The sequence below is a fragment of the Trichechus manatus genome, unplaced genomic scaffold (assembly GCF_000243295.1).
Source record: "Trichechus manatus latirostris isolate Lorelei unplaced genomic scaffold, TriManLat1.0 scaffold00011, whole genome shotgun sequence".
In the NCBI taxonomy this organism is placed as follows: Eukaryota; Metazoa; Chordata; class Mammalia; order Sirenia; family Trichechidae; genus Trichechus; species Trichechus manatus.
In genome coordinates, this window is record NW_004443947.1 from 25,116,593 (window position 1) to 25,133,873 (window position 17,281).

General features: G+C 45.1%; 1 protein-coding gene across 8 annotated transcripts in view; it reads right to left on the minus strand.

The window, feature by feature from the left end:
• Positions 1–17,281, minus strand: part of CYFIP2 (cytoplasmic FMR1 interacting protein 2) — a 164,263-nt gene that overhangs the window by 103,005 nt on the left and 43,977 nt on the right. For 6 of the 8 annotated variants that reach the window (XM_004371261.2, XM_023726555.1, XM_023726554.1 and 3 more), the window contains 8 exons: positions 16,525–16,706; positions 14,173–14,269; positions 12,413–12,541; positions 9,870–9,974; positions 7,504–7,595; positions 5,308–5,425; positions 2,779–2,898; positions 1,897–2,022 (listed from right to left, as the gene is read on the minus strand). In XM_004371261.2, the coding sequence (XP_004371318.1) occupies positions 1,897–2,022; positions 2,779–2,898; positions 5,308–5,425; positions 7,504–7,595; positions 9,870–9,974; positions 12,413–12,541; positions 14,173–14,269; positions 16,525–16,706 (969 nt within the window). Of the gene's footprint in view, positions 1–1,896; positions 2,023–2,778; positions 2,899–5,307; positions 5,426–7,503; positions 7,596–9,869; positions 9,975–12,412; positions 12,542–12,681; positions 13,331–14,172; positions 14,270–16,524; positions 16,707–17,281 lie in introns of those variants that run through there. The other 2 variants (XM_023726560.1, XM_023726559.1) reach the window with 2 other exon arrangements.

Here is a 17,281-nt window from a genome sequence, read left to right on the forward strand (position 1 = left end):
AATACAGCAACCAGTTATTGGTGGTTGTCTTTCAATGATATGAGGCTGTGGGAAGGCGAGGGTGGGAGCTGGCATGGGAGAAGCATTTTTCAAATTACCTACCAAAACAAACAAACCAAACCCATTACTGTTGAGTTGATTCTGACTCATGACAACCCCATGTGTTACAGAATAGAACTGCTCCATAGGGTCTTCTTGGCTGTAATCTTTATGGAAGGAAATCACCAAGTCTTTCTTCCGCAGCACCAGTGGGTGGGTTTGAATTACCAAACTTTCAGTTAGTGGCCAAGCTAAACCCTTTGTATCACCCAGAGACCTCTAAATTATCTACAGTACATATGTGTTCCTTTTGTTAAGGAAAGAAACACATAAAAGTTTTACAAACTTGCATGGACCCTCGACTACAACTCTCATTTTAATGAGGATGATTTTCTCTTCCAGTGATGATGACTGGGAGACTTTCTTCCAGGCTGATATAAGCAATGGAAGTGCCAGGGGGCCAGGGCACCACTCAGGACAATGTCAAGTGTGGTTAAAACTTTTTCTCCAGGCTAAAATTATACCACCGGGCCTCAGTTCTTTAAAGTATAGCTTGGAGAGCTGCTAAATAACAACCCTAACCCCTTACATCTGTATGACTCTTTATAGCTTTCAAAGCTCATCTACAACCATTATTTTACTTGACAATTATTGGGTGACTCTCAACAATAACCCCAGGATGGAAGAGGGTAGAGATTATTGGCTCCATTTTATAGGTAAGGAAACTGAGGCTCAGAAAGATGAAGTGACCTAGGGCCTAGAGCTAGTATCCAGGTCTCTGACTTCTAGACTAGTCTCTTCTAGACTTCAGATGTTCATGAAAGAGGTAGCCATCACTCACAACCTAGTGTGAATGAGTATTCCCTCTCCCCTCAAAAATAGAACATCTTTCTGTCATTAAACAAACAAAATACAATCCAGAAGGTTATAAAGCAGGAAGTAAGAATCCTTCCTCCAGAAATTACTATTGTTAATGGTGTGGTATATAGAAACATAAATATCTATGTCCTTCATTTTTCATGCAAATATACAAAAGTATATTAATTTTAGTATAAATGCAATCATTTTACATGCTGTTCTTTAACCTGCTTTTTTTTTTTAAACTTAACAATATACTGTGCATATCTTTCCATGTAGGTAAATCCATTTTAGTGACTGGATAGTTTCAATTATACAGCTATACCTTAATTTGTTTACCTGGTTCCGTGTTGAAGGATATGTAAGGTGTTTCATCTATCTTAGCATTATAAATAGTGTGATAAATATCCATGTGCATGTGTCTCTGCACAGTTGGCTTATTTCCCTGGCATACACTCCCAAAAGAAGAACTTCTGGGCCAAAGGGTATGCCCATTAAAAATTTGGATACATATTATCAGATTGCCCTCTAGAAAGCCTATAAAATGTTGACAACCACCAAAAGTTTCCGAGAAAGTCTATTTCCCATACTTCAACCAATAACAGGCAATACCAATCCTTTAAATCTTTGCCATCCTGATTTGTAAATATCCCTGTGTTAGTTTTAATTTGCAGTTTTTCATCAGTCTGAGCATTTTTCACGTCTCCTCGCCATTTGTTTTTCTTCTGTCAGTTACCTATTGCCCACTTTTTTTAGCAAGGTGGTCAACACTTTCTTACGCAGTTTTAAGAGCACAATGAGTTCTGAATTATTTCTAAATAATAAATTTTGATAGAGATTGATTTGGATGATATCACGTACTTGAAAGGAGAAGAGGGACAGCGAGGAGGGTACAAATCAGGAGGACCAATGCTGTCATTTTTCTCAGGCCCACTCCTGGACCACCATGAGAAACCCTGAAGAGCCGCCTCCCGAGTGGAGGAGGGAGGCAGCACCTACCTCTACAAAGGCGAACTTCTCCTCACTGGTGTAATTGTAGCGCGTGGCTCTCTCATACTCTTCTGCTGTGCCCGGGCAGTCCTTGTTGCAGAACTTGTCTGTGGGGTGAACTAGCTTCCAAGAGTACTGGGGAGAGTGGAAACAAGCCAAATGCTCATCAACTGATGAATGGCTAACCAAAATGTGGCATACCCATACAATGGAATATTATTTGGCCATAAAGAGAAACGAAGTACTGATACATGCTACAACATGGATGAACCTCAAAAACATTAATCTAACTGCAAGAAGTCAGTCACAAAAGACTACATGTTTTATGATTCCATTTATATGAAATGTCCAGAATAGAGAAATCTGTAGAGATAGAAAGTAGATTTGTGGTTGCATGGGCCTTGGGGAAGGAGCCCTGGTATCACAATGGCCAAACAATTGGCTGCTAACCAAAAGGTTGGAGGTTCGAACTCACCAGTGGCTCTGTGGGAGTAAAGATTACAGTCTAGGAAACCCCATGGGGCAGTTCTACTCTGTCATGCAGGGTCTCTATAAGCTGGAATCAACTCGACCGATGGCACACAACAATAAGGCCTTGGGGTGAGGGAGGTAGGGGGTGGTAGCTAATGGGAATTGGGTTTCTTTTTAGGGTAATAAAAATGTTCTAAAATGACTGTGGTGATGGTTGCACAACTCTGAATATACTAAAAGCCACTGAATTGTACACTTTCAATGGGTGAATGGCATGGTACGTGTATTATATCTCAATCAATCGGTTTAAAAGAAAAAAAAAAAAGAGTACTTGGGAGAGGTGGAGACAGAACCCAAGTGAAGAGGGATCAGTCTAGAGGGGATGGAAGGGTCAGTGCCCTCTGCCCGCCGGGCACCTACCACCTCCATGACGTGGGCACTCCACTTGGATAAAAGCTGCAGGCCGCGCAGGGCCAGGTCGAAGAGCTCGCGGTACTCCTCGTCTGACTTCTGGCTGTCCAGCCCAGAGCCCGTCACCACCTGGGGAACACCGGCCGTCACTCTCACTGTCTAAGTGCCTGGTACTCTTTATGCATTATTTCATCGATTCCCCCCAAGGGCATTATCTGGAAGGTGCTCTTATGATATTCCCTCGACAGATAAACTGAGGCTCGGGTAAGTGCCTTGCTGAGGCCACACGGCTTGCACACGGTTGAGCGTCCAAATTCAGATAGTGTGACGCCACAGTCTCACACTTCACCACTCTGGTATATCATGAAGCAGCGGCTGTCAAACCTTCTTGACTGCAACTCACAGTCAGAAGTGAATACTCTACAGTGACCTCAGAATACATACTTACGTAGGGATATTAAATACATGTATATGAAACAACATTTTCACGAAGCAATCTTATTCTTAATACCTGTGATTCCCTCTGATTTTCTATTCTATTTCTCACAAAAGTGCCCCACTTAACTGATTTCACAACTCATAATTGAGACATCACTCATGGATTGAAAAGCACTGGTGTAGACAATCAAACATTTACATGTGTTATATTTAACAATTAAGTGTAATATTATGTCTGTGTAATTGTGTATATGCATATATACAAAGGATATGTGTATGTGTATATTTACATATCTATGTGTATAATTTTAAAAAATAACTTTGTGCCAGACTTACTCTTGGCCCACACCGAAATGTAACTAGGAATTGAGGAGGCCCCGGCACCCTAGATAAATGATTCCTCTAGCTTTAGTTCAGTTGACTGGCATATGTGAAGAAGATCGAAGGTTTGGGCTTGACCTGGCAGTGTCTACCAGGAGCCCTCACGAGAATGTTGGCCACTGGTCCAATGACCACACCGCTTGCATTTGTCAGAGAGTCCCCATTTCAAATATGTTACCCTATGATCAAAAGAGGGGTCCCTGGGTAGTGCAAACTGTTAAGCTCTCGACCACTAGCTGAAAGACTGGCAGTTTAAACCCACCCAGAGGCATCTTGGGAGACAAGTAATCTGCTTCCAAAAGGTCACAGCCTTGAAAACCCTATGGAGCAGTTCTACTCTGCACACATGGGGTTGCCATGAGTCAGAATCAACTCGATGGCAACAAGAATGATCAAACGCATTTCTGAATTTGGGTTTGAAAAGCATGATCACTATGACCGCTAGCCACAAGATGGAGCCAGTGAACAAACATGGGATAAACTTAAAAAAAAAAAAAAAAAAAAAAAAAAAAACCCATTGCTGTCGAGTCAATTCTGACTCACAGGGACCCTACAGGGCAGAGTAGAACTGTTCCATAGGGTTTCCAAGGCTGTAAATATTTATGGAAGCAGATTGCTACATCTTTCTTCCATATAGCGGCTGGTGGCTTCAAACTGCCGACCTTTTGGTTAGCAGCCAAGCACTTAACCACTGCACCACCAGGACTCAATTAAACATGGGGTAGCACAGAGTAATCCAGGAATACCAGCTGCCATTGAGTCAATTCTGAATGATGGTAACCCTAGGCATACCAGAGTAGAACTGTGCTCCATAGGGTATTCAATGGCTGATTTTTCAGAAGTAGATTGCCAGGCCTTACTTCTGAGCACCTCTGGGTGGATTCAAACCTCCAACCTTTTGGTTAGCAGCTGAGCATGTTAACTGTCTGCACCACTCAGGGACTCTAACCCAGGAGTAATACTAGGTAATAAAGAATTCAAATCAGGTGACCTATGTTTATTAGACAAGCTCATGTGGGAAGCGGTACGGAAGGATATATACACTCAAAGATTAGTCATAGTTGGTTCTGGATGGTATGATTTTATATGATTAATTTCCCTTCCTTTTGCATATCTGTATTTTTTTTCCTGAGACTTGCATATTGATCATGTTTCTATACTAATAAAGGAAAAACAACATCAATAAAAATATAATTATTGGAAAAAATAACAACCTATTAAGATTATAGGAGATTTTCATGGTCTTCTCTTGTCCCTAATTGTGTGTGTTTTTTAAAAATATTTTACAATGAATGTTTATTATTGTGTAGTTTTGAAATATTTAGATGGTGTTATAAGTATGGGAGTTTAGAAATCTGCTCTTGCCATCCAGAGTGAAGATAGCCTGGATCATGCACACACAGAACTCAAAATTACCACCTGCAGGCTCCATGCATCATCAACCATATCATTTAATCTTTTCAATGAACCTTTGAGGGTAGGTACTATTATTACCTCCACTTCTGAGGTGAGGAAACTGGGGCACAAAGATGTCAAATAGTCTGCCCAGAGCCAGAATCAAATGCGATTCTGCCAGGCTTCTGCCCTTCTGCCTTCCCATGTGCCTGTCTTTACTCCTCCTCTCCGGTATCCAGTGTGTTCGTGCTCTGTCCTGGCTGGTCTGCCCTTCCTGCCCTGGGCCCACATGCACCTCCATCCCAGGAGCCAGAGGGTGCTTACCTCACTGTTGCTGTAGCGAGCGAGTTCAGAGATGAAGCGGATGTGGTCATCCCGGATCTGCACCATCTGCTCGCAGATGTTGTACTGTGGGCTGATGCTGCTCTGGGTGCACGTCCACCTGGGCAGAAAATCATGGGTCGGAGCAGGCCCTGTCTGAAGTGCCTGGGTGGGACAGGCTCCTTCCACGCAGTAGCTGCTCCTGGCACCTCCAACACGCAGCCACCATGGCCAGCTCCCCTTGGTGGAACCCAAGAGGCATCCCAGCACCTCAGCGAGGGAGCCTGCTAAATCCAATGCTGTAGGGACCGCAGGCTGAGTGACAGTCCTCCCTCTTCCTCCTTTGGGGCTGGCCTCCTCTAAGTCCCAACCACATACTTTTCCAGGCACCCCATCCAGGTACTTACCAGGTACATGAGTGAGCAAGCAGGGAAGGACTTGCAGTCTCTCTAGGACTACAAAGGACTGAAATCTAAGCCAAGAAAAAGCAGGCTGGGCAACTTCCCTAAGAACATCTTCTCACTCCAATAGCACCACCATCCTACGATGTGTCAGCATTCTCATTATTTCCATTCTGTTTGTTCTGTTTCCATTAATCTAGCTTCCCTTCCCCTCCCTGCCTTCTCATCTTTGCTTTTGGGTAAATGTTGACTGTTTTGGTCTTATATAGTTAATTGTTTAAGGAAGCACATTGCTCTTGGGTGATACTGTTTATTTTATAAGCCAATCTATTATTTGGCTGAAAGGTGACCTGCAGAAATAGTTTCAATTCTAAATTCAAAGGGTAGCTTAGGGTGGTAGTCTTGGGGACTCCTCTAGTCTCTATTGGTTCAGTAGGTCTGACTTTTTTTTTAGGAATTTGAGTTTTGTTCTACATTTTTCTCCCATTCTATCTGGGACTTTCTATTATGTTCTTGGTCAAAAGTAGTAGCTGGGTACCATGTAGTTCTTCTGGTCTTAAAGGTTATAAGAGGCTGTGGTTCATGTGAGCTGTTAGTTTCTTCTTTGAGCCTTTGATTTCCTTCACTCTGTTTTGCTTCATACAAGTAGAGAACAAGAATTGTATCTTAGATGGCTGCTCACAAGCTTTTAAGACCCCAGACACTACTCACCAAACTAGAACGTAGAACATTATTTTGTAAATTATGTTATGACAATTGACTAAGTTGTCCCCTGAGACTATGGTCCCAAGCCCTTTGACCCAGTAAACCAATCCAGCAAGTTGTTTGGCTATGTCTAGGAAGTCTCCGTAACTGTCTATGCACACACTTTTAAGGTACTAATGCCCTCCCGCTTGATTAACAGTTGGGTGGCCCCTTTCTGTATGGAAAGGCCATATTCCTCAACCAAGCACTCAGCTTTGGAGAGATTCACACAGAAGAAACCTCCTTAACAACTCCAGAGATCAAAGGGGTGGCCAAGGCTGTAACCAGATTCTCTCCAACTTCCATGAGGTACTGACACCCCTACTCTTGGCATCAAACCAAACCTACTGTCATCGAGTTGATTCTGTTTCATAGCAACCCTATAGAACAGAACAGAACTGCTCCTAGGGTTTCCAAGGCTGTAAATCTTTACAGAAGCAGACTGCCACATCTTTCTCCCATGGAGCAGCTGGTAGGTTCAGAGTGCTGACCTTCTAGTCAGCAGCCGAGCCCTTAACCAACACGCCACGAGGGCTCCTCCAATCTTGGCACAGATTACCTTAAATCATGGTTTATAAGGTGACCAAAGATGAGGGTGTCAACCCATTTCACAGTTGGAACCATTCAAACCACACATTCAGCTGTGTCCTTACTCATGGACAGGACACCTGAGGAGAGAATCCAGGTGATGAAGAAAACTCCAGATGAAGACCAATGTCACTTCACTTTACCTGACCACTGAGGGCATACCTCTGCTCCGCACTTCTCAACGGAAGGATTCCTGCTGTCCCACCAGGGGGCAGCGTGGGTCACTACTGGACGAAGAAGGGGCCGGTGGCTGTGCTCTGGGCCCTTTTGAGCCCTGGCAGCAAAGGAGGATACAAAAGGGCTCAGAGCACACTCCGAGGCACCCCTCTGGCTGCGCGCCAGTGTTGTGACAGGATCCACCTTCCCAGGGCTCTGGGGAGGGAGGAGAGGCTGAAGCAGCCCCTCGGCTCCCTGCCCAGACTGGGCATGCTTGCAGGAGCTGAGAGACATTACGGCAGGCACTCACTTGGACTTGTTCTCTTCATAGTGAGCACTGGTCTTAATGTATCTGGCCAGCTCTATCTGCATGTCTCCGAATAAGGGCACCACCTGCAGCTGCTGCAAAGGAAGCAAACACAGCATGAGAGTCGCCAAGGGAGGGGCTGGGGTGCAGCCTTTACCAGCCCAGTGGGGAAGGCAGGCCACTGTGTGTGCCTCTGGGCTGACTCCTAGTTTCTGCCTCTGATGACACTACCATGTGACCCTGAATCAGAAGGAGCCCCAGCAAGCACATGGGTCCTCCTGTGTGTCCAACCAACTTCATGTTCCAGGTAGCAGCCCAAGCAGCTCTTGTCCAAGATCACCCAGCAGAATGGATAAAGGACGAGGACCTGAAGGCTTGCCTCCCAGTGCAGTGTCCTTTCTGCTGATTTCCCCCAGATTAGAGGATCTGTGCTGCTCTGAACTCTGGGCTAGCAGTGGGTGTCTGGGTGCTGCTGGCTGGGTGCAGACTTCCTGAGAAACTCTCCACTGTGAGAGTAGCTGAAACCATGACACCTAACACTAGAGGGCAGACAACTTCCACTGGAATATTAGGGCAAATGGAGGGGAGGCGAGGGGTTATTTTCTGCTTCCGATGCACTAGGCGCTCTGCCAAGAACTTTAAAAACATGACCTCAATCCATACAATAATGCTCCGAAATAAGTACTATTATCACTCCCATTTTACAGATGAAGAACCTGAAGCTTTGACGGATTCAGTGACTTTTCACAAAATCAGACCACCTAGACGTCAAAGAGCCAAGATTATAACCCAGGGCTCTGACTCACCCATTAAAAAAAAAAACAAACAAACAAACAAACAAAAAAAAAACTGTTGCCGTCAAGCCGATTCTGACTCATAGGGACCCTATAGGACAGAGTAGAACTGCCCCAAAGGGTTTCCAAGGAGCAGCTGGTAGATTTGAACTGCTGATCTTTTGGTTAGCAGCCAAGCTCTTAACCACTGTGCCACCAGGGCTCCAAGGGAACGATGATAAATAGATACCCTTCGCATTCATATTTTTCAGGCTGGGGAACTGAGTTTCAAGGGGTTTAGCGACTTCCCTGGAGTACCTGGGTGGTGCAAAGGGTTAACATACTCAGCTACTAACTGACAGGCTGGCAGTTCGAATCCACCCAGAGGTGCCTCAGAAGAAAGGCCCGGCAATCTGCTTCTAAAAGGCCACAGCCATTGAAAACCCTATGGAGCACAGTTCTACTCTGCAACACATGGGGTCAGCATGAGTCAGAGTTGACTCAATGGCAACTGGTGTTTTTTTTTTAGTGACTTTCCTAAAGTCATCCAGTTATTAAGTGGCAGAGCCATAACCAGAACCCAGACCTGTTTTTAGTGACATTGAGTTCTGCTCCACCCCAGTCTCATTCATGCTGATTTAAGGCAGTGGCAGATTTTGCAAGTGTCTCTCAATATAGGCCCTTTTTTTCACTTGGGGCATCTCTAGAAAAAAGTTCCAGTCTTTTACTGGAACTAACCAAAAGAAGCAAATCAAAGCTACAAGATTTCTTTGGTGATTTATTTTTCCCTAAATCTTGAAAAGCTGGTGAGACCCAGGACCAGCCCAGTGTCCTCTATGCCACACCTTCAAGGGCTTTTCTTTACAACATTAAGCTAGGCTTTTCCGTGTCTGACCCCTCAGGCCTAACTCTATGACTGAAGTGTCCAATATTAGAATAAACTGATAAAATGGAATTCAGTTCCAAAGCATGAAATTCCCTTACAAAATCTTAAAGGCTTAATTTAACTGCAAGTTTTTACTTTTAAAGATTTGTGGCCAGAAGTTCAAATCTATGAGGCACTGGAATGGATATGCCCAAGAGTAGTGTGTGGATGGACGCTGATGAGGCCTCTGCCCAGAGGCGGGCTGCAAGCTGAGATGGTCTCTGGTGGGCCAGGCTAGAGAATGTGATTCTGTGACTCTGAATCAATTTAAAACCCAACCTTCAATCCTCCCATTTCTATGAGCTCTGATTTGCACTGAAAATAAAAGCAGAGGCTATATGGTGGCATGCACTTTTTTTTTTAGAGATGGGATTTCTGAAAAGGAAAAACAGCAGTATTCAAAAAGAACCATTAGGCCTCCCAGCCAAATCCTGGACTGAGACTTGGAACCACGTTTGACTTTCCTTAGCACAGCTTTCTATAGTGCATATTCCTTCACCAAGGGCAGCTGGGGGCCTACCATTCTGCTCTACTCCTCCCTGCAGGGTCTTTAGAGCTACAGGACAATCATCAAGCTCCACTGTTCCCCTGGCTAACTTCATTCCTTTCACAGAGAGACTTGGCCCTGATAAGCCCTGGCCCCTGGCCCAGTCCCAGCCCCAGTCGCTGACCTTGAAGAACTTGTCAATTTTGCTAAGATTGATTCTCTTCTTGGCATCCAGTTTGTAAATATTACTGACATTTCCATCCATCAAATAAAGGCCAAAGCCCATGACCTAGAATGAGAAGTGACAGAGCATAGTAAATAGTCACAGCCATCAGAAAAGCATAAAAAAAAAAAAGCAGGGTTTTTTATGTGGGTACACACATAAACACACACACAAAGACCCTATAAAGAGACATTATATTACAAAAACCCACACATCTTCAAACAAAAGAAGGAAACATTGGTCTGATTTCAACCAGAAATTTGATTTCTGTGAAGAAATGGAAGGTCCTATACCACGTTATTATGGTGGCCACTGCTTCAGCTCTTACTATAGATGGCTCTGACTCTGTATTTAGGGCTTTAATTTTCACAGCAATCTTTTAAGTCAAGTTATCTACAATAACCTTATTCTAGAGCTGAGGAATCTAGAGAAGAGACACAGAGAGGTTAAGCAGCTTGCTAAGGTCACACAGCTAGTAAATGGCAGAGATGGGATCTGAACCAGGATCTGTCTGAAAACAAAATTTATATATTTAGGTGTTCCTTGAGAAGGACTGTGTCTTGCTTATTGTTACATCCCTGGGATCTAGCACATCATAGGCATTTGATGAATACTTGCTAAATGCTGAATGAATGTAAAAATATCTGCATCTTTCTCCAAGTAAAGATTCCTGAAGAGCCATGAGTGAATTAAAAAACAAAACAAAACAAACAAACAAACAAAGAACAAAAATAAAAGAACTTTGAGAATGCCCTATAATGAGTCAACTATCAGGGCTAATTCTTGATCTTCCAGTTTATTTAATTATCTCCTGAATATTGGCTTGTTTTGATCTTTTTGTCAAACGTACAGCTGAAAGGGAGCCTGGACAATTAGAATGAAAGCAGCCTCCCGTGGCCCACAGTGGCTGTGTAACTGTGGGTAAGTCATTTTTCTCTCTGGGCCTCCATTTCTCATCTGATACATAAGAGAGTGGACTAGAGGATTGTTACGGGCACTTCCCCTAGCTTGCAGTTTGTGGCTCTGCAGAGCGATGCCAGACTTTTCCACTTAGTGCTGAGTGGCACCCCCTGGTGGCAGCTGAGTTAACTAATGCAAACTGCAGGGAGAAGTGAAACCGCATGTATTGGAGGCCAGACTGAAGAGGATGGAGAACAGACAGGGAAGAAGTTGGGCATGTGGACTGTGGAGGATTAAAGACAGGTGAGAGAAAAGGTGGGTTCGAGAATTTGAAGGCAGTATCTAATTCAGTAACCTGGACTTGAATTTAGTAATCTGGTTCATGGAAGCAGCAAGCCTGGGTGGGGAGAGCTACAGTAACTGCCCAGACAGAGAACTGGGGGTGAGGGGCAGCTGAACTTTGATGGCTTCTCTGGATTTCTGATTGTTCAGACGAAGCCAGAGAGAAGACATCACAAAGCCACACTGCCCTGCAAACTTAATCGAGGTGCTATGGAAATGTAAAGAAGGGACCACCACCAGGGCTGGAGAAGGGAAGAAAGGAAAATCTACCAGGAGAACTGTGAAAGGTGAGGTTCCAGGCAAGAAAGAATAAAAGATTTATGGAGAAGGTCGTTCATTTCTGTGCTCTAAATGCTTGAGACAAATGAGAAACAACTAAGCAGCTAACAAACACATGGGGTTGCTATGACTTGGAGCTGACGCAAAGGTAACTTGGTAAGCAGCTAACAACAGAACAGCGCTTAAACAAATGAAGGCTCATCCATGTGACATTATTTTAATGGCTGCATTAATATTCCAGATACATTTAACAACACGGGATAAAAATTATACACAAAACAATTTATGTATATTTTATTTCATATTTTAAAAATGTTTGCTTATATATAAATTTATCAATTTATTACATATTTTGAAAATATGTAAGCCTAGAAAAAATTAGAAGGAAATACATCAAAATTCTGAAAGTGTCACCTCTGGATGGGAAGACTGTAAGAGATTTTAATTTTTTTCATGCTTTTCTGTATATTCTAGATTTTCCACAAGGAATAAATATCACTTGGTAATTTTAAAATGAAACTTGTAAACCGATAAAACAATTGTGGCCATTTTGGCAAAATATAGTAAAAGCTTGAAGATGTTTGTATTCCCTTTGAGTCGGCAATTTCTCTTCCAGCAAGACCCAATTTGGCAATAATCACAGATGTGCCCAAAGGCTGTGCTAAAAAGGAAGTTCAGTGCGATACAGCAAACAAATATCCACCACTAAGGGATTCACTACATAACAACATCTCCATACAACGGAATACTCGGTAGTCGTTAAAAATTACATTATGGAAATATTCTTAGCGGCTTCTGGAAAGGCAAACAGACATTAAATGGAAAGACTGGGGCACGAAACATTAGGTGCAGTGAGAGCTGTATTAATATTTAAGTGAGAAAAAATAAACATTGTTTTTAAACCATTATTTTAAGTAAGAAAAAGGGAGAGTGCAAACAGAGACTCCAGAGGCCCTGTGGTGTGTGAACGCAGGGAGGTTTACCTTGAGCAGCATGTGTTTCTCGCTGGGGGTCAGATACATCTTGTTCTCGTAATAATCCACACAGATGTTGACAATGTCGGCCAGCAGCTCCTCATAGCCGGGAATCACTTCCAGTTGCTGATGGAGACACTAAACAGCAGCACCCTGGGTTAGGCAGGCACCCACATGCTCCTGTACCCTCACCCTCACCACAGCAGAGCACCCACAGCCAGCCAGGTGGGGACTGAGGGTGCCACGGGCCCACTCACTGCCCAGGAGTCACGGCATACCCAAGTGAGCGGACCTGTACGCCAGCCCACACCTCATGCCTGAATCCTCTCCTCAAGGTCCCCACAAGTAGCTGTTCCTACACGCCTCCCGTGGCAGGAACTCACCCCCTTGAGGCCCTTGATTTTATTTCCTGGCTGTTCTGATGGTTAAAAAGTTCTTTCTTGGGCTGAGGTAAAAAGCAGCTCAGCTTTATAGTAATACTGGTTGTCACTGAGTTGATTCTGACTATCATGGTGACCCCATGGGTGTCACAGAAGAACTGTGCTCCACAGGGTTTTCAACGGCTGATTTTTCAGAAGCAGATCACCAGGCCTTTCCCCCAAGGTGTCTCTGGGTGGACTCGAACCTCTCACCTTTTGGTTAGCAGCTGAGTGGGTTAATCGTTTACAGCACTCAGGGACTCCTTACAGTAACAGGCCTGTAGGAATTCTGGCTTAGTTTTGACAGTATGGACTTATCTACTAGTCTCCTCAGACCTATGGCAGGGAAGAGTCAGCCCAGTGGAGGAGAGCTGGGCCAGCAGGGGTCTCCCTTCTGTCAGGCAGCCCAGAAACACTTCCTGTCAGAGGAGGTCAGGCCCCTATCCCTACCCTGGGCCTTTTCTCTCCCAAAGGGACAAAAGGGGCCCTATGGGGTGTCCAGAGGAGGGGGTAGACACTGCTGGTGCTCCCTGCAGGCAACACAGGACTGAGTCTCTGGGAAGGAAAACTTGTGGAGCCTCTGAGGCTGAATGGCCTCCACAGTTAACAAAGAGCAGGATGGGCCCTGTCAGTCTGGGGCCTCCATGAGAGGGATTTGAGCCCGAAAACCCTTGAAACAGGGAGGGCCCCTCTCAGTTTTAGCCTGGGTCCTACTGGTACCAGTACCTACTGGGTCCTACTGGTTCCAGTTTAGGTTGAGATGGCAATGAGTAAGATGGGTCCTGTTACGTTGTGCCTGGACATGGAGTGGGACAGCAACAGCTGAGTGCAGGTGCCCTGACAAAGCTTTGGCAGTAGTAACAGCTACATCTTCTAAAGTGCTATTTGTCAGGCCCTGAGTGTGAACGGTTTTCTATATACTATCTCATTTACTTCTCACAACAATGCTATGATGTTGTGATGGATTCTCATAATATCCTCAACATATTAGCCACATTTTACAGAGAAGGAAACTGAGGCTTAGACCTTGCCCAAGGTCTCAAAGCAGATCAATGGTGAGTCCAGGATTAGAAAACAAGGCAGTCTAGCTCCAGAACCCGTGTTTTCACCCTCTACACTGATGCAGGGGCAGAGCACTGGCTGAGAAGGCTCAGGGAACAAAAACCAGAGAGGATAAAAGAATCAACTGTGGTTGGGAGAGGAGACTGAAGTCATTCTCACGTAGGCCTGTGCCTGGGCAGGGGAGACAGGGGTCTGAACTGAGTTTGTCTGCTCACAGTCTCCAATCTCTAGGCCCTGCTTGGCATCCCTGAGAAGCCAGGCCAGGACTAGCAAGGAGTCAGCCATTACCTGGGTGATCCTATTGTGGTTGGCCAGGAACATGGAGAGGTTCTGGGACTCCTGGATAGACTGGGGGTCCGCCATCTTCCTCAGGAACTGTGCCGCCCTGAAACACAGAGAGCGGGTGCTGCCAAGAGGACTGCTCCAACAAACCGCTAAACCACGTCCTGTGGGCTCCAGCTCCCACATAGCCCAGGATCTGCCCAGAATCACACTGTCCGCCAAGGTTAACATGCTTTGAATATCACCAGTGACTCTAATATCAAAGGAAAGCATGTTCTGGTGTCATTTGTTTGGGGCTGTTTACATAGGGTACCTAAAATTAAAAGGCAAGAAGACACCTAAAATCTCTGAAACTCGAACTCAGAAAGTTTAAGGACAATTAAAACCAGTTGCCTTGGAGTTAACTCCAACCCATGGCGACCCCTTGTGTATCAGAGCAGAACAGTGCTCCATAGGGTTTTCAGTGGCTGACTTTTTTTGGAAGTAGATCACCAGGTCTTTCTTCCAAGGCACCTCTGGGTAGACTTGACCCTCCAACCACTTGCATCACTCAGGGACTCCTAAAAGCAATTGTTATTTGGTGCCACGGAGTCGATTCCAACTAATAGTAACCCTAAATGACAGAGTAGAACTGCTCCAGAGGGTTTTCTAGGCTATAATCTTTATGGGAGCAGATTGCCAGGTCTTTCTCTCTTGCAGTCACTAGGTGGGTTTGAACTGCCATCCTTTCAGTTAGCAGCTGAGCACTTAACTGTTGCACCATAAAAGACTCCTTAGCATCCCATAAACAAGCCCAGAGTGGTAGGACAGAAAAGTGAAATGAGCCCCCATGTGCCTCCTTGATACCCCCAGTGAAAGTGCGTAATCAGTGCTTTAACCGTGAAAGTTATAGAGAACAATCTTGGGCAGGACGCTTTGTTTTTGTCACGTGTTCTGTTATACAGGAAAACCTAGAAGTTTCTAAAGCAAAGCACTGCATGGAAAACAAAAGTCTATCTAACCAAACAGGATACAGGTGAAGGGATGACAGGTGTAAGGAACATAAACAGGTCTCAGAGGGAGAAAACCTCAGCTTCCTGGACAGCCACACCCTAAAATGGAGGTGGTGTAGCCTGTGTGTGATAAGTGTGAAAGCAGACAAGATGCCCACCCTGTTGATGGCTTGAGCTGGCCACTAGAGGATGTGGGCTGTGGCTGGGATGGAAGTGGTTGGCCATAACTGGGAGACGTTTGAGGAAGAAAGTGTACAATGAGCTATACATGAAATCTTTGTGAAAGGTGCCACTTCTGAGTCAGGCCTGTGATGGGGAACTACCTGCTGGGAGCCTCCAGTTTCATAGTTTAACCAGCAGGATAAAATTGTGAGAATCAGCCTGTTCTCTGCTTTCTCCAGTTACCTCGAAACCCAGGCAGATGTGGCTCAAGGAGGAGGGTCCCTCTGTATCAGTGACATAGAATGTCTTCCCAAGATGTTTACTGAGATACTTTGCAGCTCCTCTGAGCTTTAACCAACATAGAGGTCATGTGTTGTTTCTGTCTGCCCTTCCCACTGTTGGGCGACTGCATTCTGATTTTTTGGAGAAGAATGACCACTCCCTCCCTATTCTCAGTCCACCTGTCTCTTCTTCCTTGTGAGCTGACACTGACCCCCAACTCCAAGGGTGAACACATCCAATCAAAGCTCCAACCCCTCTCTCCCTGCCCACACGGCCCAAGATGGATCACGGACAATCCTCCAGGGAGTTTTGCAGAAAGTGTTTGGCAGAGAAGAATCCTTTCCTTTCCCTAGTAGCTTGTGTTACTACACTGGCCAGAGGGAAACTTGAAGCTTCTGGAAGCCACCACAGACCATTAGTCTGCCTGAGGATGAGGCAAACAGAGAGGGAAGTCGAGCTGAGAGGTAGACAGAACCAGAGGACGAACATCATTTGAGTACCTGGGTCCAGGTATGCCTGGACTTGGACATTCCAGTGGCCAATTATTTCCTTCTTTTATATAAGCATTTTGAATTGGCTTTCTGATTTTCACCAAAAACAACTATTTTCTGACTATCTTAATGGTACCATACTACATGGGACAACAGAAAGTCCTGCTACTCTGTGGGGAGTGGCGAGATGTGGACTGGGTTCCAACCTGAGAAATAAAACCCTGTAAGCCCTCCAAAGACCCAGCTCCACACCTTATCCCTCAAACCACAAAAAAAGACACAGGCCCATTCCCGCTGTGTGTGGGGAATACTAGTTTGGTTCCAGAGAAGGAACCTGGCAGAAGGGCTCCATCCACTCCTTCCCCTTGGCCAGCTACCAGGGAAGAAAGGACAGGCTGGGGAGGGACGGGGTGTGGGGAGGGTGTCCTGACCTCTTGTAGGCAGAGTGGTCGTTCTTAACACTGCACTTCATGTTCTTCAGCTCGTCCAAGACGGCAAACATGTTGATGAACTTGCCCAGGGTCAGGAGGTAGGCCTCAGAGACAAAGTCCTTCCTCCGCTCTGCATGGCACAGACGCTTCACCTCGCTGCAGAACCGCTCGATGGCCTTGCGCTGCAGGCAGAAAGCAGGGTGTAAGGATGGGGCAGCCGAGGGGCACGGCTTGCTGCGCTCTCTGGTGGGGAGTGGGGTCAAGGCTCCCCTGGGGTCCTAGTCACAGCCCAGACATTTAGAGAAAGGCAAGTCTTCTATGTGACCTTTCTCAGAGGAGTCCCCAAATCCAAAGTTGATTTCTAGAGGGGAGCCTGGAACCTGCCCCCAAGTGAGTTAAACCGGTTAATCCCTTCAACGAGCATTTGCTGAGAGGCATTATGTTATTCATTTTTGTATCCCCAGTGCCTACTAGACAATAAGAAGGTATCTACAGAGAGTGAGAGAGACATTCAGAGAAAGACATTAATTTATTCAATAACAATTTATTGAGTATCTACTATGTACCAGGTACCATTCTAGGTACTTTGGTAAAGCAGGAAGCAAAACAGAAAGGAAACAAACAAACAAACAAAAAAACCAACTCTGCTCTAAGGAGCTTAAATTCTAGTAAGGAAAGGCAGAAAACAAAATAAATAAATTCTCTGTATTAGATTATGATATGTGCTACAGAGGAAAATAAGAAAGCCAAGGGGGAT